The sequence below is a fragment of the Benincasa hispida genome, chromosome 1, assembly GCF_027475165.1.
Source record: "Benincasa hispida cultivar pf3 chromosome 1, pf3_genome.v1.1, whole genome shotgun sequence".
NCBI lineage: Eukaryota > Viridiplantae > Streptophyta > Magnoliopsida > Cucurbitales > Cucurbitaceae > Benincasa > Benincasa hispida.
The window spans coordinates 49,326,300-49,353,856 of record NC_143478.1 but is presented as its reverse complement, the minus strand read 5'-3'; the positions used below and the strand labels follow the sequence as shown (position 1 = coordinate 49,353,856).

Below are 27,557 nucleotides of genomic sequence, written 5' to 3'. Positions count from 1 at the left end.
TGAACTACTTTTCAAACTTTTTTATAGTAGTGACGTGAGTACAAGAGAGTGGAGGAGGAAGAATTCTAATGTATGAGTGCAATATTGTATTTGATTAATTGAACAAGAATACTAATAGTGACATAATCAAAATCTACAACATTTCAATAATGAAATTTAAGTCATCCAAACAAGAATCTCTTATTTAAAGTACTATTTCTATCTTAGTCCATGATTAAAATATCAATATCAAAATTTCAATTTATACGACGGATAAACCGAATTGGTAAAATTTATGTACGTTAATAAGTATGTTGTTTTTAGTACCAAACTAACTCATGGATATTCATATTGGAAATTTTTAACAGAGTTTGGGTATAACGCACCGCTCAATAAAATCGAGTGGCTGTGAGAAGACAGCAGCGTCCGAAGGAACCAAACAAAATCCATATTATCCGAAAACCCATTTAACAAATCAACACTCATGTCAATTTCTCTCTTCAATCCTCTCATTTCCAGTTCAAAAATGGAGCACAGTCATTGGCAATCCTCTCTGTAAGGTAATTCTGTTCTTCATTTCTGTTTCCAACTTCAGATTGTAATGGGAAGTCATCCATAAAGGACTTCGAAATTCATTGGCATTTGAATTCTGGGATTATCTTATCTTTTCTCGTTAATTTCTATTGACGATGCATGTTCTTAGTAATTGGTGTCCAACTAGTAGCTCCGGCGTTGAATTAGGTTCTTACTCTGTAGTTCATAGGTCATGGAATAGGATAAAGTGTTTTGGTTTTTCTGATTGTTCTTGTGGAAATGGCGGTTTCTCTTTGATTTCCTTTAACTCAAGTGTTTTGAGAAGTGGATTTTGCTACGAGAATTCAACATTTGTGTGTAATTGTGAGTTCCGCCATGGCTGTTCTAAGCTTGGAGTTGCTTCATTAATGAAGCCGAAGAGGAATTCTCTTGGGGCTTGGTGTTTATCTGCTTGGGCTGTTGAAGAACCAACGATTGATGATGAACTCGCTAGGGTTGAATCAAGTTCTAGAGATGGTTTGCCTGAGAGAAGTTTAGAATGGGATGATGATCATGATCATGACAATGTTAATGGTGAAAATAGCCATGGAGGAGGGAGTTTTAAAGATGAGGAAGGAATGGAGGGAGAGGGAGATGTTAGGGTCGATGTTTGTGCCCTAGCAGCTCAGTTGCAACTTGCCCGTACGGCAGATGATGTTGACGAGGTTCTCAAGGATGTAGGTGAGTTGCCTCTTCAAGTGTTCTCATCCATGATTAGAGGTTTTGGGAGAGACAGAAGGTTAGAGTGTGCAGTGGCTCTTGTTGAATGGCTTAAGAGAAAGAAGATTGAAACTAATGGTCGCATTGGGCCGAACTTGTTTACATACAACAGTCTTCTTGGTGCAGTTAAGCAATCGGGAGAGCTTTCAAAAATGGAAAATGTCTTGACTGATATGGCACAGGAAGGAATTGTATCAAATGTCGTCACATACAATACGATTATGTCCATTTACTTGGAACAAGGACTAGCAATGAAAGCTCTTGGCATTCTTGAAGAGATGCCGAAGAAAGGCCTTACTCTGTCTCCTGTGTCCTACTCTACGGCCTTACGAGCATACCGAAGGATGAAAGATGGAAATGGTGCTTTAAAGTTCATGATTGAGTTGAGAGAAAGATATCATAATGGTGAAATAGCGAAAGATGATAATGTAGATTGGACTAACGAGTTCTTGAAGCTCGAAAACTTTACAAGACGTGTTTGCTACCAAGTAATGAGGATTTGGCTTGTGAAGGGTGACTGTGCAAGCACAAAGGTGTTGCAACTTCTAATGGAAATGGATAAAGCAGGACTGTCACTTGATCGTGCCGAACAGGAACGGCTTATTTGGGCTTGTACGTGTGCAGAACACCATAATGTAGCAAAAGAATTATACTACAGGATAAGAGAAAAGCAATGTGGTATAAGTTTATCTGTTTGTAATCATGTGATTTGGTTGATGGGGAAAGCTAAGAAATGGTGGGCAGCATTGGAGGTTTATGAAGATTTGTTGGAGAAAGGACCAAAACCAAATAATATGTCATATGAACTAATTGTCTCTCACTTCAATGTTCTTCTCACAGCTGCAAAGAAAAGAGGAATTTGGAGATGGGGTGTGAGGTTACTCAACAAAATGGAGGAGAAAGGTCTTAGACCTGGACGTCGGGAATGGAATGCCGTTCTTGTTGCCTGTTCCAGAGCTGCAGAAACTTCTGCGGCTATAGATATTTTTAGGAGAATGGTTGAACAAGGTGAAAAACCCACTGTCCTTTCATATGGGGCATTACTTAGTGCTCTGGAAAAGGGAAAGCTCTATGACGAAGCACGCAGTGTCTGGGATCATATGATTAGAGTCGGGGTGGAGCCGAATATCTATGCCTATACAACTATGGCTTCGGTTTTCACTGGCCAAGGAAAGTTTAATATGGTTGAAGTCACTATCAGTGATATGGTTGCCTCAGGCATTGAGCCAACAGTCGTCACATACAATGCAATAATCACAGGATGTGTCCGTAATGGGATGAGCAGTGTAGCTTATGAGTGGTTTCACCGCATGAAAGTTCGCAATATCTCTCCGAACGAGGTGAGTTACGAGTTGCTCATTGAGGCCCTTGCAAAGGAAGGTAAACCAAGGCTGGCTTATGAGTTATACATGAGGGCTAAGGATGAGGGTCTCAATCTTTCTTCTAAGATATATGATGCAGTAATTCAATCCTCTCAACTTTATGGAGCCTCCATCGATATAAGATTGTTAGGGCTGCGGCCACCTGACAAGAACAAGAGTTCATAGATTAAAAAAACGACTTTCAAAGAATGTAAAGCTGCCGATATTCCTAGGAAAAGCCAAAATGATTTGAAAGAAAGGAAGCCAGTGATTGGTTATCTCTCCGTCAATACTCTGTTCTCTTGATTTGTGCAGGAAGTATTTTGAGCGACTCGGGAGGAAGCCTATGACTTCTGGTTACCCGATTTGAACGGTTTTGGAGCTCAAAAACGCCGATTGAAAGTGATGTGGCTGATCAACGAGAAACTTTTTGGAAATCAACTTTGCACTTGTGCAGTAGCCAGTAAGACACTTTTCTCTGTTGATATGTATGGCAGTTTGATGGTAAAAAAGATAAAACACAATATGTGATGTAGAAAGCCAATCTCTTAATGAAAGTATATGAGAATTTGTAGCTTTTTTCCTTTTTATCCAAAAAGTTGTATAGATGAAAGGTCTCTTGATCTAACCTCCTTTTCAATGGCAACTCTTAATAAATGAATTTGAGTATTTGACTGAGGAATCCTTTTTGACCAGCTTTGTTTGAACTTTGATTCTCCTGTTAGAAAATTACTTAACAATAATATGTACCAGAAAGTTCGGTTTTAAGCTAAAACTAATGTTGATCTAACTAACCCATTAATATATAATATATACATATGTCAAATTTGTTTCCAAAATGAATAGTGTCTAACAAGACGATCTCCAAACTAATGAAAAGAAAATTTGAACTTACCAATTATTTTAATGAGACTTTCATCATGCATGACTCTTAAACTCAAAAAACAAGATATCTTTTTTACATCTTGATTAGCTTAGGTGGTAAGATAGAATCCATTCAATTTCCAAAAAGTTGAATCTTTTTAATCTTAGAGTTCGTTAAAGTTCAACCAAACCAAATCGAGTACAATAAAGGTGGTAGATTTGGATGACAAACCTTATGGATCAATTTAACATTCAAAGAATATTAAAAGGTTTTTTAGAAGTGAAATGAGACTTAATACCATAAATTAAAAAATTAATACCATAAGAAAAGAATATGAATCCACATGCAGGTGTTATTCTTTGAATTGGGTTTTCAATTTCATAAGAAAAGAATCAGAATCTTAAGTCATGTTGCTCTAGAACATGAATAATTTAATTGGTTGGATAAAAGTGAGAGCAATATTTATTGCTTCCTTTTCTCTTTTCTTTTCTTTTTTTCCTTAAAAAAAAAAAAAAGCACATTTTAGCTCAGATTTATTCCATTTGAGAATAACTACTTTAGCATCTTAATTTCTATAGTTTCATTTTTAACACAAGCTTTAAGAAAGCACTACTATTTTAATCAATGTTATCATTTTGTCATGGTTAAAAAAAATGTGTTCCTAAACTTTCATAAAAGTAGAAATTTAGTCATTATACTTTCAATTTTGTAACAATTCAATCCTTAAAATTTAGTATGTAATAATTTAGTCCCTAATATTTCAAAAAATGATTAAACTTTGATGTCAATTTTTACTATTTTATGATGTAGACATTGTATTATATTAAAATATTGTCTCTAATTAGTTTATTGGGGTTTTTATGCAAGATATCTCACTAAATCTTCACTCTAATTTCTACGAATAGGGACTAAATCATCACAAGTTTTATAATTCATAGACTAAATTGTTACAAAATTGAAAGTACAAAGACTAAAATATTAGCCTTTTGTCATTCGATGATCACATATATTAAAAGTTTGACAAGAAACTAAATTTAAGTGTTATTAACCGAATGGTAAGAAACAAACTTTTTATTAGCATATGAAGATGAAAGGATGTAAACTATTAATCTTTTGATCTATGTCTTATATCAATTAAACTATGCTTAACTTTGGTGTAAGAAACAAACTTTTGAGGAAACCATTTTCAAATATTGAAAAATATATTTTGAAGTACAGTTCCATGGACTCCCAACCAATTAGTTGAATAAAGATTATAATAGACATTTCAAGTTTTTAATTTAAACAAAAAGAAAAAAGAAGTGAAATATAAGTCATAATCTTTATTATTTATAATTTTAATGTTTTATATTAATGGTAGTTAATTTTTAACAAGCAATTAGAATATCATTATTAATAAATTAGAAAATTCCTGCTGATGTGGCCCAAAGCACATAGCTGGCCAAGCACGCATAAAGCTTCCGGCCTTGTTGCCTAACTCAAATTTACATTAATTCAAAATTTAATCAATTATTAGAAAGTGTCCCCACAAATATTTGTTGGAACTAATTTGATCTTATAGGAATTTTTTTCAATATTATTTTCTTTAGACAAACAGAAAATACAATCAATGGACTTAAACACACACCTAAAACCCTAAACAAGAATGAGAAAAAAAAATCTCTATCTTAAATTTTGAGCAACTTTGTTCTTCTCTCTACCGTTGCGACAAAAAAAAAAAAACATTAACCATACTTCCAAAAAAGATTGACGTCAATGAATACCCTAAATCTCTGCAAAAAAAAAAGTGTCCTCTCTAATTAAAAATCTATAATATCCAATGCATCAAATTCCACTTCAATTGGAAACTTTTACTCGTCTATGATATTGTCCACTTTGGGCATACCTTCATGGCTTTGTTTTTTATGTCACCCCAAAAGGTCTCATACCAATGAAGATAATTGTTCCTACTTATATACCCATGATCCTCCTCGTACCTAACCAATGTGGGACTTTGGTTGCATTCCCAAAAATTCTCGCCTCAAACAAGGGACCAAACCTCCCCTCAAATAGTCAACCATCCATCTAACTCTTATCTAGGCTATTGCTCATCTTCACTCCAGCACATCGCCTATCTAATAGAGTTCAACCATGGATCATACCATGACTACTTCCAAGGCTCTATACATCTTTATTCAGCATTTGAGGATTCTATCGACATGGTTAAGTTAGAGATATGACTCTAATACCACTTGATAAGGAAATACCTCCCACTTCTACTATAGGAATAAGTAGGAAAAATAACGGGAAAATTAAATACTTCTTAATTAAATATTTTTATCTTTTTTTAATATTGTTAGAGATTTGAACTATAGATCTCTTAATTATTAATCTTTAACCAACTAATGGACTAATGCTAAGTCATAGAATAATAAACTTTATAAATGAGTAATATATCTACCTCAACAAATTAAAACATACAATATTTTCAGCACTCAATTAAGAAACTGCAATCAACCTTATGTTAATTTTAATGTTTGTGACAATAAAAACTTATTTGTAAAAATGTTGTATTACAATTTTTGAAAGTTTAGAGATAAAAAAATAATAATAATACAAACATTAGGAACTAAAATTAATGGGCTAAAAATCCACTTTTATTAGGTAATACTTTAATTCCTATTAGTTTGTATCTCACTTTCAAATTGTTAAATTTAATATATTACTCTATTATTTTACAATTTTGTCAATGTATTTAAATTTAGTAAGAATTTAGTTTTTATCATTAAAAAGATTGTTAAAATATAATAGATCGGTTTCTCGATAAAATCCAACCTTTTGTTTTTAGTTCAAACAACAAGTGAAGTAGGAATATGGATGTAAACATCTGACCTACTGATTGGTATATGTCTTAACTAGTCAAACTATATTCTAGCGAACATCAAATTTATTTAAAAATTACAAAGATCAAATCCCATATGATAAAAATGAACATTTATTTTCTATGAGATTTTCTTTAGTATGGATTAAATTGGTTACAAACTAAAGTTTATGGACTAAATAGTACCAATTAAAAAATATATAGACTAAATTATTACACATTAAAATATTTAATGTAGAGTGGAGAAAAAAAAGAACAAATTACATAAGAAAAGTAGTGTAACAATTTGAGTGTTTTAAAAACCTATTGATCAAACAGGTAATTTTTAATCCATAAAGATCAAATTTGAATTAAAGTCTCATATTAGGTTAATGGAAGGATGATTACAAGTGTTCAATAAATTATGATGACCATCTTTTTAACAAAATAAATATAGAGATAATTATTTGAATTTTTAAGAATCCAATTTTAAGTCTATATATCTTGTTCGATTAAATCGAACTCTCGTACATATATGTCCCGCTCGACTAAATCGAACTCTCGTGGATGTATATCTCGTTCGACTAAATCCTCTCATCTATTCAAAATGCCTCTTAAATCCTATCTAGTGTTTTGACACATGGCATCATGTAAACATAGACACGTTGCTCTTGTCCATAATAAATGTGTGTTAGTCAAAAAAAGGAATGTGGATGTGAGTTAAATAGTAACATATTATAAATTTGACATCACACAAGTTTTTTCAATGTTCTCTATAAACTAATACATAAAATTTAAATAAAGCTTTGGCTTTAGCAAGCAATGCAAAAGCATGGAGGAAGAGTCGAAGTTGCTTCGTTGTAAATTCGATGGAAAAGTGAAGAGTTGGCTCAGCGATTCGGTGTTCATTAGTATTCTTCACTCCATCGCCCCATTTAAACGGTTCTTTAACTGCTTCTTCTGTTTCAAAATCCATACCAAAACCCGAAATTCCCTTTGTTAATTCAACTTCAGGATTCCACCCTTGTTCTTTTTCCTTCTTTTCTTTTTTTCTGTGGCCTTCTGCCTGCCTCTTTGCCTTTTAAGATCTTCAAATATTTAGTGCATTTTTGTGGTGAAATTTCAACAGAATCGTTCGGGATTGTGTTTCTGGGAACTGAATCTGCTGTAGATGGGATTTTCCTGGTCTGTGCTTCGATTGAGGTTGATTTCAGACATGGGTTTCTTCTGACTTCACTAAGATAGGGATTGCTTGGTTGAGGCTGCCAATGGAACCTCCGAGGGGTTTCTTCTCTTGGCTATGGAACTTTATTTGCTTCATTCCCTTCTTTGTCGGCCTTTTGCTTTTGGGCACCATTAAAGGTTACCTTCGATTTCTTGGCTGGAATTTCTGCTATTTGTTTCTTCTTACCTAGCTTTGCCGGTTGTATTTCCATTTATTGAACATTTGCTTTTGCCCCCATTGGAGATTTTACTCTAAATGATATTAGTCTTAAAAGTGGAATAAACAAGTGCGGCAAGTAATTTTTTTACTACATGAATTTGTAAAACCATATTTGGTTTGCTTAATTTAGTTACTATGGCTCCTGTCCTGATTTGCCACACTCAACTGTCAATGAAATCCCTCTGTTTTAAATATCTTCTCATTCCTATATTGGGTTATAATAATATAGAAGTGGTTTAAGATATGCTGTGAGAAAAAACCAAGGGTCTTCTCCAAATTTTAGAATCTGAAAGAAGCTACGGTCACTATGTGGTTTGTAGGAGATGGGGGGGTAGCATATGTGAGTATCTTAACAGGACGAGGACCCTTTTTATCAATTGGGAAATTTTTCAAGAGAGTAAATATCTGAGAAATGGGAGGTAAGTAGAAAACACATGAAAAAGGGGGAATAACCGAAAAAGGTTTACGGACCGATCAATCTTTGAACAACTGAAAGAACTAGGATGAATTGATGGATGCACATGACAATCCACTCTTAAGGAAGTTTGTTGGGTATGGTATAACACTATGCAAAGGGCGATGGGAGGATCCTGAAGTCAACAAGTGAAGAAGGAATGTGGTCGCTGAATACACTATTGAGTTCTTGCTACTTAGAAAGGAGAGGGTTGGAGTGGAGGAGTATATCATTGGAGATTTGTACCAAAGTGCCCTGCTTTTCCCCCTTGTTAATATTACTGGGTTTCCTGGTTTTCTATCTTGATATATGTGATCTGGATAATGTTTGATGACTGCAGATAAAAGTTGAGGATATTAAATGGGGAAAATTTTAGTTTGAAAAATGAATCCTTAGCACATCAAGTAACTATAATGATGCCAATTACTTAATTGTATGTTTGAGTTTAACATACCGACTGAATTGTACATATGAACTTTGTTGGTTTAGAAAATAATGTATTAATACCAGACTGTTATTTCAGGTATCATTCTGTGCCCTCTGATATGTCTCCTAATGGTAGTTGGAATCTCTGGTATCGTATTAGGCCTTTGGCCAATGCACTGGTTCTGGACGTATTATAGCATTCTGAGGTGTGCCATTAGGAAGTTTTGCTTAGTCATTTTTGTATATCTGCTTTGTGTCTTTGCTATTTCCATTCTCTTCCATCATTTACCACCACAATTGATCTAACATTTTTCCCGAGTTAACAGTGCCAAACAACTCGGACCCGTTTTAAAATTTGTTCTCTGCTTTGGAGCGCTACCCATTCCCTTGATTTTGTGGCCAGTGGTCAGCATAGTTGCAAGTATCATTGGTGGAGCTGCATATGGATTTTTTTCACCAATACTTGCTACGTTTGATGCTGTTGGAGAATCAAAGGACAACCAGTTGTTTCATTGCATCTATGTATGGCTACGATTAGGTTCTACCTAGTTCTTTATTATCATGCTTTGTTCTTGTTTGTATGAAGAGAGACTTATATATTTGGGACTTCAGGATGGAACTTGGGACACCATTAAAGGATGCTGCACAGTTATTCGAGATTTTGGGGACTTTTGCTACCATTCCTACAAATCATTCATGCAGGACCTACGGCAAAGAACACCTCCACATGGGGAACACTATGAGATAAGGTTTTTTTTTTTTTTTTTTTTTTTTTTTTGTGCTCTATATATCTGGTTATTGTATCATTTGAGTAATCTAGAATGAATTATACCTCAGTATGATCTATATGACAAAAGCATATTCATTAACATCAAATAATGAAAGCTTGGTTGACAAGCTAATTGATAGCAGTGTGGCTCTTGAAAATACTATCTAGTGTGATATGAATGAAGGAAGCCAAAATAATTGAATATCTTCATCTGGACACTTTGCTTTTGGGGAGTCAATACTATCATTAACCATGGACAAAACCTTGAAGAAGTAGCCTAATTCTTCTGTCAACCCATCATGGGGTGTGCTTTGTAAAAATGTGGATGCAGGGGGAGAGTCAGAAATTTTCAGGTTCCAACTTTAAATATTTGAAAAATGGTGGGTTCCTTCTTCACTTCACCCACGGATGAGAGGAAAGATATTTTCCTTTTCCATCGTCTTTTCAGTAGAAGGTGATGGGGTTTTTTATGCAACAAAGTGTCAATCTACCTTCCTAAGAATCTAAAAAGGGAAGTGTTTCTCTATTTTGTGTGGGCATAATTGTAAGAAAAATCCGTCGTCTGGGTAAATAGGGGAAGACAATCCCTTGGGGTTCAAGGAAAGAAACAGATGAAGAGCTTTTAATGGTAAGCCTAGGGCTTGGGAGGATTCTTTAGAATTTAGAAATAGCTAAATCTAATTGTTCACTTTGGAGTTCTTTAATCATTTTGTAATTCATATGAATTTGGAAGCCTTTTTTTCTGTAAATATTATTGGTTAGCCTAGCTTCAACCTAGTGGGATTTTGTAGGCTTGTTGTTGAATGAAGCTTGCGTTTGTAAGTTATAAATGGTTGACCTTGTTTTTCACAACACCAGATGTTATTTGTTGCTTATTATAAGTAGGTAATAGTTGCATATGCCTTGGTGATGATACTAATGACCCATTGTTGATCTTATTCTTCCTGTTAATTTTATGTAGGTTGCTCTATCTCCCTGGAGCTTTGATTGCTGGAGTTCTTGGTATCGTTGTCGATGTATTCATGATCTCGTTTATAGCCATCTTCAAAAGTCCTATTATGCTTTTCAAAGGGTGGAATCGCTTATTTCATGACCTAATCGGTCGAGAAGGTCCCTTTTTAGAGACAATATGTGTTCCATTTGCGGGTCTTATTATCCTACTTTGGCCATTGGCTGTTGTGGGTTCAGTTTTGGGCTCCATTGCCTCCAGTCTCTTCTTGGGTGCCTATGCAGGCATTGTTGCATATCAGGTTAAATTATTAAACTCAAGTTTGATAGTATTTGATAAATCTTTTACCATCAGGGTCTAATTAACTTCTCGCTAAATACATTTTAATCCTGTTAGTTTGACAAATACATGGACAATTTGATTGTAATCACACAACTGGTGAAGTGAGATTAATTTCTGTTTCATACTTCAGTGAAACAAAGAATTTACATTTTCCCTCTCCGTTCATTTTAATTAAATACAATTTTTAATTACAATGATTCAATAAAGTATAACTTTTTCACTCTTTGCATCTTCATCTACATTTTGGCATTTCTCATTAAAAAAGAAAGTTCTAGATTTTGGCAAATTTGACTTTTTGCATTTTTCAGAGCTAATAAATGGACTTCAATGAGATTCGTTGTTTGCATTATAGATCACATGATATATGCTTTATGCCTAGACATCACCGATTGCATTGATCTTTTGTGGCTCATGTTTGCAGGAGTCTTCTTTTTTATTGGGGCTTCGATATATTGTTGCATCCTTGTCGATTTACGATGAATACAGCAACGACGTTCTTGACATGCAAGAGGGATCATGCTTTCCCAGGTTTTACTCAAGCACTTTAATTCTTAAATAAGTAGGTTATTCTTTCTCCCCTAATACTCTGTTCTGATATTATAATGACTTATTATAATGAAGGCTGATTTATCGAAGAGCGGATGGACAATCATTAACGGCCGGTTTGCATACATCCTCCTCAAGCTCAAGACCAAGCTCTTTTCGTGATCCACCTTCACGCATGAATTCACTCAAGGAACCTATGATTGATCTGAAGCCGCTTGAGGTACTTTTGCTCATTTTAGTCTGCATAAACCTTCCTTATGGGTCTTTTCTGCAATATTTCTCGGAATGGGTGTTAGTCAGATTTCTTTATCTCCACTTCTTATGTCCTATTGCTCTGATACTGAATGGATTTATATTTATCATCACTATAGCTGCTTGATAGCTTGTTTAAGGAGTGTCAACGCCATGGAGAAACTATGGTTTGTGAAGGAATAATAACGCCAACAGATATTGAAGATGCAAAGTCAAGCAAAGGAAGCCAAGTTATTAGCATTGGCTTACCAGCTTTTTGCATTCTTGAAGCACTATTACGCTCTGCAAAAGCAAATTCAGCTGGACTTCTGTTAAGTGAGTATCTAATTTGTCATCAGTAGATTATGAATTATGATGATTTATCTCTCGCTCTCTCTTAGTTCTTTCAAATGGAATTTTGAGTTTACTCTTCATATTGATGAATCCAGGTAACAATGTCGAAATTTCTAGCACAAACAGGCCCAAAGATACCTTCTTCGATTGGTTTTTTAACCCGCTTTTGATAATCAAAGATCAAATAAGAGCAGAAAATCTTTCGGAGTCAGAAGAGGAATACTTGTATAAATTAGTTCTGGTGAGTGGTGATCCTGAGAGGTTGAAAAATTCAACCATTGTAACGCCTCCAGAATCCGAGCGAAGACAAGCTGAACTTGAAGCGCTAGCTCGGAGGTTGGAATTCAAATTTCAATAAGATACAGTGAACCTTTATATGTTGTTAATTTATTATTTAACTCAGTTATAGTCTGATCCTTCTTTCCTCCTTTCCTGTGACTATTTGAAGGCTTCGAGGAATCACTAAATCCATCTCAAGGTATCCAACTTTCAGGCGTCGTTTCGATAGTCTTGTAAAGAAGTTATCTGAAGAACTTTCGAAGAAAAAGGGTTCTTCCCAGTCAACTAATGGGAGTAGGTCATTAGCAAGGTCAAGGAGCGCATTTGGCAGATTGTTCAGTCAGAAATCTTCGAATGGCAAAACAAGCTATAGAGGCTCCGAGAGAGAATCACAACCAGACGAAAGAGAGATTGATATTGCTTAGGGTGGATAGATCTTTAGTAGAGTCGAACTTCTGTAATTTTTAGTTCTTTTCCAAGTATTATATTGATGGTGATAAATGTATACTTTTGTTTTGGCAGTAAATATGTATATCTATATAGGTTTGATAATTCTTCAAGTGTTATAATGATTTTTAAATTCAACTGAACCTAATTCATTTTCCAGTACAGGGCACACATTTCCAGGTTTTGCGTAGAGCAACTGGGAAATTTGGCATAGTTCAAGATGGATAAGGGTGGCCAATCTGAGCATAGCGTGGTAGTTAAGACATCTCTACCTCTCTGTAAAAGGCCATTAATTTAAATTCTCCCTCTCTACCATTCTAAGGAAAAAAAAGGAAGCAGTCGTTTGGTTTCTTTTTAGATTTCTTTTTAGAGCTTTTTTTTTCCCCTACAGATAGACCTTTTCACGGGTACTTTTATGATTAATGACCTACTCCCAATCTAACCTTTGCGTACGTCAAAGTGCACTATCAGTGTTTTATATAGTATCACATTAGAGATGACGATGCTTATCATAACCCTAATGTGATGACTATGTTTATCGCGATCTTCATTTTTCTCACTTTGTTGTGCTTTTCCCATGAATATTGTGGTAGAATAGAGAAAAATGAAAATCGCAATGGAGATGACCATCGCATTTGGGCTAGGATAGGCATGACCATCCCTAATGTGATACGTGATCAAACACGGCAGTGCGCTTTGATGTAAGTATAAGGTTAGATTTCATTTGTTTGTGAGAGGCATGTCATTAATCATTTAAGTAGGTGAGTATGGGTCTTTTCTTTTCACCATGTAACATGTACAGTTTAGAAAAACAAAGTGTGTTGGTTCAGAAATTTTTGAATGGTTAATTTGCAAACAACAATATCCGTGACATTGAGAAAAAAAAACTGAAAGCAAAAAGTTTCTATTAGAGCGAAACTTACAGGGAGCTATAACCACCGCTCAACTTCTATATGCATGTCATGAAAATTTTTGTATTCTATATTTTGCATATATAGTAAGAGGTACAGAGAGAGAGAGAGAGAGGAAATAAACCATCACATCCCTACTTGATTCTGCTTCTCACTCATAAATCTTTTCTTCAGCCTTCTTTCACATTATCTGTCGTCACCACCACCATCACTCCCTAGCAGTTTCAGAAACAGCAAAACCATTTTTTCTGCATCCAAGCACAAAAATTTGTAGTAAATTCTAACTCATTGTGAGAAGATGAAGCCAAAGCCGAGTAAGTTAGTGAGATGTATATATATATATATTTTGCATTGTAACATGTGGAGGTATGAATTCAAACGTATGATCTTTTAGTTAATGATATAATGTTTTAATAAGTTGTTTAGCATTTTTTGTGCACAGGCGGACAAACTAAAATTAGTTAGTGATATTACTTACCATGGGAGAATATTGATAATTCTCTTCTGGTCTGGATGTATTGTTTTTGGCTCCTGTGTTCCCAGGAGCCTCATTTGACTTCTTCTCATCTCTAGCTTTGCTAAATATTACCGTAAATCCTTCAGCGGAGGCTGGGTTGTTGACATCCCACTCGCCGAACTTCGGCAAGGGGCGACCTTTATCCTGCTATAGACATTGGAAAAGTACAAATATCAGAATTCAGAGCTTTTCCATTGATTTATACTTGTGAATTCTCATGTTTGTCAATTCTCCCATTGCTTTTAAAGGAACACTTTTCTCTTGCATAGAATGTTCCATGTTTATGTGTAGATCTCTGCCTATCTTGTGTTTGATTTTGCCATGCATCTCTGTGAAAACCATGAAATATTTTCTACCCAATATCAAACGAGGCAGGCATGGCAGGGAGAAGTAAATGGAAGCTTATACATGATTATATATTGATCACCATCATCATTCCCAGAAAATAGGAAAAAACAAAACAATAGATTCCAAATTTATGCCACATTCTTTCCCATTTTGATTGTTTTACAAGCAACTTCTATTAAAAAATTCCATTTTCTACCAGCAAAATTATACAAAAACATCATAGCTAAGCCAGATCATAGATTTATATTAAAAAAATTCCAAATGTCGTTTTTGGAGATAAAAAACACCATAGTAATATAGATTTGTAAATTTATCATGTCTTGCAAAACAATGGCCATATTGTTCTTATATTACATTGTAAATACCATCACATACAGAGATTGATTAGGGAGGATGAAAATAGAATAGAGGAAAGAAGAAGAAGAAGAAGAAGAAGAAGAGAGAATCTTACCGAAGCCATTAAAATACATTAACAAAGCTTTTCTGCACAGAAATGAAAGTGAGAGAGAGAGAGAAAGAAAGAGAGAAGGAAGAGGGAAGGAGAGAGGGAGAATGGGGTGTTGGAAGCTAAAATGGGAATAACAGAAACCGAGTATTTTGGTAACTCCATTTTAAAGGCCGTTTCTCAAGTTCTCTTACATCACTTCCACAATTCTATCTTTATTCTTTATTCTTTATTTATTTCTTATTTTTTTAGAACCGAAACACAATTCTATCTTTATTACTTTCACCTCTAACCATTTTGTTTTATTTTTGTTTACTTGCTTTTTTAAGGCTCTATAATCATTTTTCTCTTATTTTTGTTTGTTAACAAAATAAAAATTTTATTTTTTGCGTTCAACTGCCATATTTGAGAGGGGTATTTAAATTTCTGATCTTTTGATCGAGAGTATGTGTTTTCACCCTAGGTTGGCAAAAAAGAAAAAAAGAATTATAATCGTTTAAGTAACAAAAATTACGTAGGATGACCAAATCCTAAAAAATCCATAAGAACTAACCTTTTGCTTACATCATAGAGCACTCCACGACACTTTATCACCTAGAACTTAGTATTATGTTAGGGATGCCTTACTCATCGTGAAATGGTCAGAGTTTTAAAGCGATGTTCATTTCAACTGTGATTTTCATTTTAATCACTTGTTGGCTAATCAAGGACGTTGCAGGTGTCCTCACACAACAATTCTATTGGTAGGATCGTTAAGGGTCAACACGATTCCATCCCCTAGGAACATCATTCATCCCAAAGGTGAAGGTATGGTAGATGTGGTAATAGCAAAGTGGAGCCTTGTAATATCGTGGTGGGAGGGCACACTATAACCCAGATTGGTCAACCAATGATTGAAAATGAAAATTGTGATTGAAATTAACATCACATTAGAGCTTCGATTTGGAAGGGATGTCTCTAATATGATACTGGGTTCAGTGGAGTGATCTATGACGTAAGTAGAAGGTTAGTTTCCATTTGATTTTTTTAAGAATTGGCCATTCTCCATTATTGCTGCTAGGTTATGTGATTCGTACAAAAAATTCATTCTTTTGCCCCATATTATATAATAACATCAAGAATTTATGTTTTTCTCTCTACTTTGCCTCCCTCTCCTCAAAAGTTGAAAGATTTTACATCTGAAAAAAGCTAATAAATGGTAAAATGTTGTCCCCTGAGAAATCTTATGAGACAATCTCACTTTTATATATAATGAACTTTGGTTATATAGGAATTACTTAATTAATTATTCAAGTACCATTTGAGCTTCAAGCTATAGATTCATAAGGTCCTCTATGTAGCTCAGTAAGAAGTAAAAGAATCAATATTAGATTAATTTGAATTGTTCAAATTAATTAAGAGAATTAATTATATGTGATATAATTAATTTAATTTAATTATATATGATATAATTGCTATAATGCATTTGATACATTATAATATAGAGTTTATTTGAGAGGAAATAATTATTTGAATATGATTCAAATATTAATTATGTGAATTAGATTTATATAATTAAATTTAGTATAAATGAGATTTATATTAAATACCTGCATAAAGAGAGAATAAAAACTATAGGTTATATTGTATTTGATACAATATTAAACTATAGGTTATATGTTATATTTGTTGGGAATGTCTTAAAACTCATAGTTCGTAATTTTTAAACATATTCTATTTTTCAATAAAAGTATTATTGAGACTTCATTCAATAAAAGTGTTATTGAAATTGCATTCTGTTATAAAATTCAATAAACAAACCCATGGCTATAGTATGAATACTTTGACTTTATGTAAAGACATAAAAGATGATCAAGTTTTAGTATATAGCTAAAAAGATCTATAAGCATATAGATGAGATTGAGTTTCTCATCCTGGGACCAATATGGACACGACCCATTTTGTATATTGATACAAACAATGTGATCCTAAAATTGTTCAAGTGGAGACATGCGAATGGATGCATCCTATGCAAAAGACGTTTGTATAAGACCAAACTACAAATAGTCACTTTTCTTCACAACAACCGTTTACTATTAAACTAACTATTTCAAATCGATGGCCTAAGGTAACTCGATCTTAATCCTGAACTAGCTATGAACTTCTGTTTATTCGGGATTATCCTTTGATCTGCATAAGTGAGAGTGATTCAATATCACCACTCAATAAGTCTCTTATTTTGGGGATAAAACCAGATTGATAACAAGGGACATAGTCTTGCAAGATGTAATTCACTCCTATCTATCTTAGAGTTAGCATATAGATTGTTCCCTTAAGTACTAATTCCTAGTCTTGAACAAAGGGGCATCGCCCTCTCATGACAGAGAGGGATATGATTTATTAGTTGGACTATAAACTAATTGTTCAATAGCAGATCAATGGAGACTTAAGGAGTAAGATGTATTTACAGGGGTAAAACGGTATTTTTGACCTAGCTGTAAATTTGAATGATCGATGAAGGACCGACTTACTAATTATGGTTAAATCAAGTGGACACAAATTATCTACAGTGAGGAGAGTGCAACTAATGATCTATAGTGGCATGTCTCGGTAGTTAATGAATATTGATTAATTATGTTTAAAGAGTTTAGTCAATAATCTCAAATCGTTGGAGCTCATGATTTTTTAGGTCCATAAGGTCCATCTATTAGCTCATAAAAGATTAAACATTAGATTAGAATATTGAGTGAATTTGAAATGTTCAAAATCAATTTTAGGGTTTGGATAATTATATTCGATATAACTAACGTTTAAATTTATTGAAATTAAACGTATTTGTAGAGTTCAATATATTTAATATTGATTACATGAATAGGGATTCATGTTTGAATTATGTGTTTTATCAATTTAATAGTTTATATTAAATTATTATTATTTAATTAATTAAATTCAATTCAATTCAATTTTAAAAGAAATTCAATTTTTGAAATTGGATTTAAATTATATTTAATTTATTTTTAAATTAAATATAATTAAAGTTTGAAAAATTGATTGATAGGGGATTTGTCCCATTTTTTTGAGTTTAAGTGGATTCTTCCAACAATTAACACATAACCCACTAATTGAGTGCCATTTGAAGTGTCAAATGACTGATTAATTAGTGCTTGCATGCTTAGGTTTATTAAATACTAGATTTTTTTTAATCAAAATTGGAGTACATGCAATTGAATTTGGAGAAAGAAAAATTTGCTAGAAAATTTTCTCTTAAACCATTCAAAATTCCCTCTTAATTTGGAGTTCCATCACTCAATCCAAGACTAAGATTAGTAGAAAAGACATTCTTAGTGGTCTACTGAAGGGATTGAATGTCAATTTTGTGGAGCCAGCAAGGATTAAGTGGTATTCTACAAAGGTTGTAAAACTTGAAACTCTTTTATTTAAAACTTAGATTTTAGCATGCTTGTTATACAAATTAATGTAAATAGAATGCTTAATGATTCTGTTAACTTTCGTATTTTGTATGTCTACTCTATCAATATTTAATATAACTTGAAGTTCATATATATATATATATATATATTAAATATTTTTTAAATTATTTTTTATTTTAATTTATTAATTTATTTTTTGAAAATAATTTTGGGAGGGAGTTACCCCTCCTTATTTTTCTCTCTACTGCGTGCATTTGTGGGGGTTGTACAGGGGTGGTAACCATCTTCCTCGAGTTTTTACAGAGAACATACAAAGAATTCCCTGAGAATAGTTCTCAAGATCTCACCCTCTCCTTCCTCTCAATCTCAATTTTCCTCTCTTTTCAAATACCAAAAGCCCACAATTCATTGGATTCTCATCTTAGAGAATACAGAGGAAGCTTTAGTGGTGGTGGCTAATTAGGGTTTCGAGCATCTTGCAATTTTGGAGAAGGAATTACTTGAAGATTGCTCTTCAAGGGTTAATATTCTTCTTATATCTTTTCTCAATTGATATTAGCATGCTGTAATTTTTTATTTAATGCATAATATTTTATTTGATTTTGTAAAATTGAATGTTCTGTAAAAATTGGGATTTGGGATCGATCTCCGCTTCCGCTGCGAACTTTCTTTGATTCCTTCAGGTTGTACATACCTCCATCTTGATATTCACATTCTCTAGTTCAAACTTTTTATTATATTTACACTCAAAACCTCACTTTATTCATACAAATAAGTTTCAAACCAAACAAAACAAAAACGATACATAGATTCACTATATAACCACATAAATAGGCTCCAAATCAATCTTTAATAACATCAATCGAGGAACAATAAAGATTAGATCAAATGAGAAGGGAATAATAGGAGTGGTAAAAGTGTGATTCTTTCTATTAATCCCTTAGTAGTTAAGGGGTCCTTCGGTTTGATTAATATTCCGATCAAATTAGATTTGTATGATTTTGACCTTATACAAGATCGTCTAGCACCTCTAAAACTAGTCCAGTCCCCGGTAGGATTTTTTTTTTTTTTTTTAAATTTATGATGCATCTACTCTATATAATTGGGGGAGTAGATAGGAGCCTCCGACCTGACTTGGAGAGAACACAGGGTAAGTGCTTGGCCCGTTTGAATATAATTCATATCTTCTTTGTCTAGTCGAGAAGGGGGAAAGCTCGTCTCTCAGATCGAGGTCCAATCCACTCTTGCCATAGGACACCATTGTCAACCAAAAACATTCGGATGTTGATCTGGTCTATTCTATGGTCGGACAAGAGAAAGAGTTCATCTAATTCTGTAACTTTGTTTTAGAATACTCTTGTAAAATTTGAATGAGATATATTATTTCAAATTAGTAATTAAATTTACTAATCGAGGTTACAAAAAATCAGAAACCTCCATCTTTAAATCATTCCTCAAAACTACAAAGAACGAGCTTTTAACATTGTATCTTGACATAAAAATTATAGAAGTATTGTAAGTCCAAACTTTTTTAGAATATAACTAATCAATTAAAATATAACAAACAATAAACATCAATTTTGCTCAAAACATTGATGTTAGAACTTACTTCCAAAAAGTGGGAATACCCACACATGTTTGTATTATAACTATTAATATTTTTCAATACGTATCAAAAGAAATTAACTCAAGAATGTAACGAAACTCGAGCTAATCAAATACTTTAAAATAAATAAGGGTTTTAAGGAGAATTATACTCACCATTCTAAAGCGCTACTCAAAGAATGCTGAAACAATAAAAACAAATTCTTAAAATCAAAACTCAAATTGAAACTATTTTCAGAGTCCCAAAGAGTGTTCAGAACTAATCAAATATCATATAGACCAAAAACAACTTGATGCAAGTCCCAAATTTTTTGAAGCTTGGTTGATTGACCAAGGTCTAGAAGTATCATTCAACATGTAGGAACTCATGTAAAATTAAAATCAACATGTGGGAACTCCATCTAAAAGATCAGTTTGACAAAAGAAAATAAAAAGAGCAGAACTTATAGACAACCAAAGTACTCAAACTTTGGACATAAAATTAAAATCTCAACACATCAATATATGAATGTACTCCTTTTCTTTTATGATCCTAGCTCCCAACAGGGAAACGAAGATTGATGAAGACAAAAGTTCCAATTAGAAATAGAAACTTCCTTGAGTAAAGATCTGTTTAGATGCTAGAGCCAATAACATGGCACTGACAATTCATCTCAGAAGGAAAAAAAAAAAAAAAAAAGACAGAAAAAGCAATAGAAAAACCCAACAATCAGCACATATACACCAAACAGAATACCAAGAGTTTCCATTTTTTAACAAAAAAATTAGGGGAATAGTTTACTTAGAAACAATCCAATTGATCAAGAACAAGAACACGAATGATGCAATGGAAAATCAATCCAGTTCCCCCTCCCTCCCTCTCGGATCAAATCCAAAACCATGTAAAAGGAATCAGATAAAATATCAAGTTTGAAAACTTAGAAACTTAAAAAATGTAAATCTAAATTAAATAATCTCAACGACTAAAACCATATAGTTTCACCAATAATTAAAATAGAAGAATTTAAAATACCCTTACACGGGAACCCTAATTTCTGACTGCACAAGGGAACCCAAGGCCAGATGTAAATGGTGGGTGTTAATTGGTTCTTCTTATCATACTTCAGAATACTGAGCAACATAGTATATATGACACAAAATCATTTATATATTAAGTACTAATATTATAAACACTTTCATGAAGCATATAAATGCATGAGGTCTCATATACATTTTCATGCTCTCATGTAATGCACATACATTTCCTCCATAATAAGTAAATACAAGTTCATGGTTCTTTTTCCTCTAAACTTTAAATCATGAACTGTGCAATAGATAAAATCATAGTCTCTGTAACATTTATCTAGTAATCATGCATATACATCTCACATACATCAACTAAACATGACATCAAAATTCAGCAAGAGTCTATTCTATCAGCACACAGATCCCAATCTAGCCTAAGTGTTCCAGTAGTAAGATCACTTTGGTGTTAAGTCCCAAATATAATCAAGCACCCTAAAACTCGTAGGGAAAACATTGAGCCTCACCTTATAACACCGACCAAATTTAATTTCAATCTTAAAGACGTGAAATTAAACGCAATTCTCAACACTACTCACCTGAAGTACTTGCTTAGTCAGAACTACACTCATGAACTTCAAATACGAACTCCAATCTACACATAAACCATATTTCTTCAAGTATGATTGTTACTTGACAATTTTTGAAAAATGTCAAGTACTAAAGGTTCTAAATGTCAAGAAATGCTATTTTTCTGGTAGTATATTACAAAACAATTTTGAGAGGGTACTAGAAGCTTGTTCCAGAGAAAATCAACAAGAATGAAACCTAGCTACACGGAGAGAAAGAAAGAAAGAGATACAGAGGGGAGAAAGAGACTTAACTACCATTGACTTACAGTTGGAAGGAGTGAGCGATGAATGGAGCATTTGGACACCCCTCCCCTCTCTTAGTTGATTTTCACAATGGAGCCCTAGAAGATGAAGATCTTCTTAAGTTCAAAATTGCCAATGAACCTAATTTATTTAAATGCTCCCAATATTAAAATCACTATGTTAGTTGTCAATTTTTAACAAAAGGGATTAGATTTCACTTTATAAAATTAAACTCCAAAACTTTGGAATTAAAAAAGATTAAAAATCTATTTTTCCAAAATTTTAGGAAATTTAATTTAGCTGAACAAATTATAGTCTAAATTTAGTAGCGGGGTGTTATTAATATGTTTTTCTTTAAATATTCTCAAGTTTCTTCATTAAATCTAATGTCTACTTAAAATTAAAACCTACATAAATGCTATTAATATTTTCCTTATTTAACATTAATTTATTAAACATCGTAACGGGTTTTCTTGAATTTAAAAATAAATTTTACTAAGCGTGGTTAATATTTTTCTAATTTATAATTAATTATAAAACACCTCAACTAATTTTTTTATTAATTGTTTTTTAATGAAAATTCATACAAGTCATTTATTAATGATACTAAAAACAATCATGGAAGTAAAAAAGATCTAAAAAATAGATTTTGTTTCCTGTCAAAAGTGATTTATTTTACAATTTAATTACTATGAAGAACTCCCACTATGTAATGACGGTTAATTGTAGGCATTAATTGTTGACACAAGAAAACTATCATAATAGTTAAAAAGTCCAAAAATTTTTATTTTTCCACAAAAAATGTGCCTTTTCATTTTCCTATATTTAATGACTCTTTTTTACCGTCATTAATTTGTGACAAAAAAAAACTGTCATGAATTTTAAAAATCTGAAAAATTCCATTTTTCCTGCCAAAAACACATGAAATTGCCTATTATGACTATTTTTTACTCTCCCCTCCGAATGTACTATTGTGCATGTGTCATGGATAGTATATTTTGTTGTAATGAAAGATCATGTAGAGAATAAATATTTAAATATGAATTAAATATTTTAAACCATTTAATATGGGATATTATTTAGGTAGATATTTACTATATTGAATATTATTAGATATTTAATTTAAAACCTTTGTAGAGTGAGTACTACCCCAATAGGATTAGAGTAACTCATAGAGTTCTATGACTAGGACCCTTGAGACCCTAATAGAACACATTTTCTACAAGAATAATCTTCATGGTTACTTTGAAACTCTCCCTTTAGAAATTCTTCCAATTTTCTTAGAAAATTTCTTCTTCCCTATTCTCTCTATTCTTTCAAGAAATAGTTCCCACAAGCTAGATCCTTACCGAAGTTATAGCAAGGAAGATCTTGTGGAATAAGAATGCTACCAGTTTCAAAAGGAGATTTCGTTGTGGTCATGTGTTGACAACAATATGGTTCTTAACCTTTTTTTGTTAATTTATTTTTTTAATTGTTTCAAGAAATCAAAGAAAGCGATTACTTTATTTTTTTAATTGTTTCAAGAAATCAAATAAAACGATTACACACTTTCGCCGGGACTCATATCCCTTCATTAACATGACAACTATTATGTTAAAATTGGAAGTTGCGTTTGACAACCATTACAACATTATTCATGTAAGTTGACAAGATTAAGTGTTAAATTAGGACACATTTATAAAATATTTGTAAAAATAAGGTTGACTAAAAACTATTTGTAAAAATATGGGTTTTTTTTTTTTTTTTTTGTTAGAAGTTGCAATGGGTAGCAAAAAACATAAGGGTATTTGCAAACCTAGCTATGGTTTTCTAAAATTGCAAATATAGCAAAAGAATTTGAACCCGATTATCGATTTTTTTGTTATTACGAATTTATCCTCGTTTGTGTATGAACAAGTATATCTGATATACTTTATATATTGGTATATCAGTCAACTGATATACTTTATATTTGGTATACCAATCAATCAATATATTTTATTTAAAGAATATCATTTATACAATCAATATATCATGACTTTTAATTGTGTCATTATCGATGTTGTTTGTTCAATTATGTTAAATATTATTTATATTTTTGTTTCGCTTTGATAAAGAGTAATTTTCATCCGATTGGTTCAATTTTGGTATTAATGGTACATGTTAAATACATTAATTTTATCAAACGATATGCCAAATATAAATTATTTTAGCTAATCTATTTCATTTTCAATTTTTTTAATATAATTTTAATGGTATATGAGTTATATTTAATTTGGTATATCAATTGTATAATAAATATTTCATATTTTATATATTAACTAATTGACATACCTGATTTTGAGAGAGAAAAAAATATATCAATGATATTGATGATATATCAAATATGAAGTATGTCATTTAGAAGGACATAGTTAAAGATATAACATTGATATTTCAATTGGATATTAGTACTTATTCAAAATGAATTGTATGAAGATCATTAGTTTATCAATAATATATCATAATAAAGCAGGTTTCATTCCTGACAATGAAAGATGGAACCAATGTTCGAAAAAATGTTCTAGACAGGATGGTTCATTTTAATGTCGCAGAAGCTTAGGGGCTACCATAGACGAAACTAGTCAAGTTAGCATGATATTAGAGTCTTTTCCAAAGAGCTATCTACCCTTCCGTACTAATGCTGTAATGAATAAAATAAATTACAATTTGACTACTTTATTAAACGAACTATAGAATTTTCAGTCAATGATGAAATTGAAAGAGAGTGAAGTAAATGTTGTTTCACGACGAAAGAAATTTCTAAAGGGTTCATCGTTAGAAACAAAACCCGCTAACAAAAAGAAGTTTGTCCCTTCATCATCTAAAGACAAAAGTGTACATATGTAGAAGAAGGGAAAAGAGAATAAAAAATCCGCTGTAAAGAAAAACAAAACTCCCAAAGGAAAATGTTTCTAGTGCCAGAAAAATGTTTCTATTGTGGAGAAGATGAGCACTGGAAACATAACTGCCCAAAATATTTGGCTTAGAAGAAAGCGAAAAAAGAAAATCAAGGTAAATCAGATTTACTTTAATTGAAACATGTTTAGTGGAAAATTCTCACATGACCTGGATATTAGATTCAGGAGCCGCTAACCATATTTGCACTTTTCTACAGAAAACTAATTCTTAAAAACACCTCTTAGAGTACGAAATGACTTTCAAGGTGGGAATAGGAGAATTCATTTTAGTGGAAGCAGTGGGAGATGTCATTTTTTTTTTTTTTTTTGAGATTCTTTTGTTTTGTTAAGAAATGTATATTATGTACCAAAGATGAAAAGAAACTTAATCTCCATATCGTGTCTACTGGAAAATATGTCTAAAGTATCTTTTGAAGTTAATGAAGTGTTCGTTTTTTCAAGAGGTGTTCATATTCGTTTTGCTAGACTTGAAAATAACTTGTATGTGTTAAAACCTATTGAAGCAAAAGCCATTTTAAATATAGATATGTTTAAAACAGCAGAAACTGAAAAGAAAAAATGGAAAATCTCCTAATGCCTATCTTTGACATCTCAGACTTGGTCACATAAATCTCAACAGGATTGAGAGATTAGTTAAATATGATCATCTAAACCAGTTAAAAGCCAGTTCTCTACCTCCTCGTGAGTCATGTCTTGAGGAAAAAATGACTAAACGATCTTTTTCTAAAAATGGTCTTCGTACCGAAGAACCCCTCGAACTTATACATTCAGACCTTTGTGGTCCGATGAATGTAAAAGCTCGAGGTGGATATCAATATTTTATCAATTTTATTGATGACTATTCCAGATCTGGCTATATTTACTTAATAAGTCACAAGTCTGAAACTCTTGAAAAGCTTAAAGAATTTAAGACCGAAACAGAAAACTTGTTAGTAAAAGAATTAAAATACTTCGATCAGATCGAGGTGGTGAGTATATGGATTTATAATTCTGGAACTATTTAGTAGATCATGAAATTCAATCCTAACTCACAGCACCTAGAATACCACAACAAAATGGTGTTGCAGAAAGGAGAAATCGAATCTTGTTAGACATGGTTCGTTCAATGATGAGTTATGCTCAGTTACCTCAATCCTTTTAGGGGTATGTAGTAGAGACTGCGGTATATATTCTGAACATGGTTTCCTCAAAAAGTGTTTCAGAAACACCTCATGTAAAAGTAGTTTATGTCATTTCCGAATCTAGGGATGTCCAGCACATGTGTTGGTACAAGATCCTAAGAAATTGGACGACGTTCGAAATTATGCCTCTTTGTAGGATACCCTAAAAAAACAAAAGGTGGATTGTTCTATGATCCCCAAGAAGATAAAGTATTTGTATCGAAAAATGCTACATTTTTAAAAGAAGATCATATAAAAAATCTTCAGCTCGCAGTAAACTAATATTGCAAGAAATGACCAAAGATACTATAGAAAAATCAACAAAATTTGTTGATCAAGCTGGTCCATCAACGACAGTTGCTGCCCCGTCACGTCCTTCTCAAGATTTGAGTATTCCTCGACGTAGTGGGAGGGTTGTTCATTAACTTGAACGCTACATAGGTTTAACAGAAACTCAAGACATCATACTGATGATGAATTAGAGGATCCATTAAACTTCAAACAGGCAATGGAAGATGTTGATAGGGAACAAAAGCCATGGACGTAAAATTGGAGTCAATGTACTTCAATTCTGTCTAGAAACTTGTAGATCAACCACATGCGATTAAACCTATAGGTTGTAAATGGATTTACAAGAGAAAAAGAAACCAAACTGGCAGAGAGCAAACCTATAAAGTCAGACTCGTGGCAAAAGGTTTTACCCAAAGAGAGGGGGTTGATTATGAAGAAACATTCTCTTCTGTTGCCATGATAAAATCAATAAGAATACTTCTATCCATTGCCGCATACTATGACTATGAAATATGACAAATGGATGTCAAGACGACTTTCTTAAATGGCCATCTTGATTAAAGTATTTTTATGTCTCAACAAGAAGGGTTCATTGAACAGGGTCAAGAATTGTAAGCTTAAAAGATCTATCTATGGGTTGAAACAAGCTTCTAGATCCTGGAATATAAGATTTGACACTGTGAACAAATCTTATGGCTTTGAACAGAATATTGACGAACCTTGTGTATACAAGAAAATAGTCAACAAAATTGTAGCTTTCTTGGTACTTTATGTTGACAATGTCTTGCTCATTGGGAATGAGACAAGTTTCCTTGTTGACGTAAAAAGATGGTTAGCATCACAGTTCCATATGAAAGATTTGAGAGATGCTCAATATGTTCTAAGGATTCAAATTTTTCAAAATCGAAAGAACAAAACCCTAATACTATCTCAAGTAATTTATATCGACAAAATGTTGTCAAGATATAATATACAAAATTCTAAAAAGGGTATGTTGCCTTTTAGATATGGAATTCATTTGTTGAAGGATCAATGTCCTCAGACACCTCAAGAAGTTGAGGAGATGAAAAGAATTCCATATGTATCTGTAGTTGGGAGTTTGATGTACGCTATGTTATGTACGCGTCCTGACATATGCTTTGCAGTTGGAATCGTCAGCAGGTTTCAATCTAACTCAAGACACAATCATTGGACTGTTGTAAAAAACATCCTCAAGTATCTTAGGAGAACGAGAGACTATATGCTTGTGTATGGACCTAAGGATTTGATTCTTACTGGATACACTAATTCTAATTTTCAGACTGACGTAGATTCTAGGAGATCTATTTTAGGATCAGTTTTCACTCTTAACGAATGAGCTATAGTATGAAGAAGTGTTAAACAAAGTTGTATAACTAATTCCACGATGGAAGCAGAATACGTGGCTGCATGTGAAGCAACTAAAGAAGCAGTGTGGCTGCAAAGTTCCTCACA

General features: G+C 32.8%; 3 protein-coding genes across 6 annotated transcripts; 2 read left to right on the top strand and 1 right to left on the bottom strand.

Annotated features, from left to right (window-relative positions):
* Window positions 1-332: 332 nt before the first annotated feature.
* On the top strand, window positions 333-3,315 carry LOC120085944 (Pentatricopeptide repeat (PPR-like) superfamily protein). Its single transcript, XM_039042277.2, has one exon. The coding sequence runs from the start codon at window positions 669-671 to the stop codon at window positions 2,817-2,819; it is 2,151 nt and encodes a 716-aa protein (XP_038898205.1). The 5' UTR covers window positions 333-668; the 3' UTR covers window positions 2,820-3,315.
* A 3,731-nt stretch (window positions 3,316-7,046) lies between these two features.
* Window positions 7,047-12,683, top strand: LOC120074667 (putative membrane protein At3g27390). Of its 2 annotated transcripts, XM_039027870.2 has the most exons (11): window positions 7,088-7,279; window positions 7,467-7,699; window positions 8,759-8,867; window positions 8,988-9,183; window positions 9,274-9,410; window positions 10,392-10,680; window positions 11,143-11,249; window positions 11,343-11,487; window positions 11,639-11,834; window positions 11,948-12,188; window positions 12,301-12,683. In XM_039027870.2, the coding sequence occupies exons 2-11, from the start codon at window positions 7,606-7,608 to the stop codon at window positions 12,554-12,556; spliced, it is 1,770 nt and encodes a 589-aa protein (XP_038883798.1). In that variant the 5' UTR covers window positions 7,088-7,279; window positions 7,467-7,605; the 3' UTR covers window positions 12,557-12,683. The 2 variants fall into 2 exon arrangements, with proteins under 2 accessions (XP_090162547.1, XP_038883798.1); XM_090306421.1 differs by having other exon boundaries at window positions 7,047-7,699.
* A 746-nt stretch (window positions 12,684-13,429) lies between these two features.
* On the bottom strand, window positions 13,430-21,831 carry LOC120074672 (RPM1-interacting protein 4 (RIN4) family protein). 3 transcript variants are annotated; one of them, XM_090306429.1, is made up of 4 exons: window positions 21,715-21,831; window positions 21,416-21,471; window positions 13,968-14,153; window positions 13,430-13,737 (listed from the first exon to the last, which is right to left on the bottom strand). In XM_090306429.1, exons 1-4 carry the CDS (start codon window positions 21,743-21,745, stop codon window positions 13,714-13,716), a joined length of 297 nt encoding a protein of 98 aa, XP_090162555.1. In that variant the 5' UTR covers window positions 21,746-21,831; the 3' UTR covers window positions 13,430-13,713. The 3 variants fall into 3 exon arrangements, with proteins under 3 accessions (XP_090162555.1, XP_090162559.1, XP_090162560.1); XM_090306433.1 differs by having other exon boundaries at window positions 13,539-13,737; window positions 21,704-21,806; XM_090306434.1 differs by lacking the exons at window positions 21,416-21,471; window positions 21,715-21,831 and adding an exon at window positions 14,806-14,940 and having other exon boundaries at window positions 13,539-13,737.
* Window positions 21,832-27,557: the final 5,726 nt, after the last annotated feature.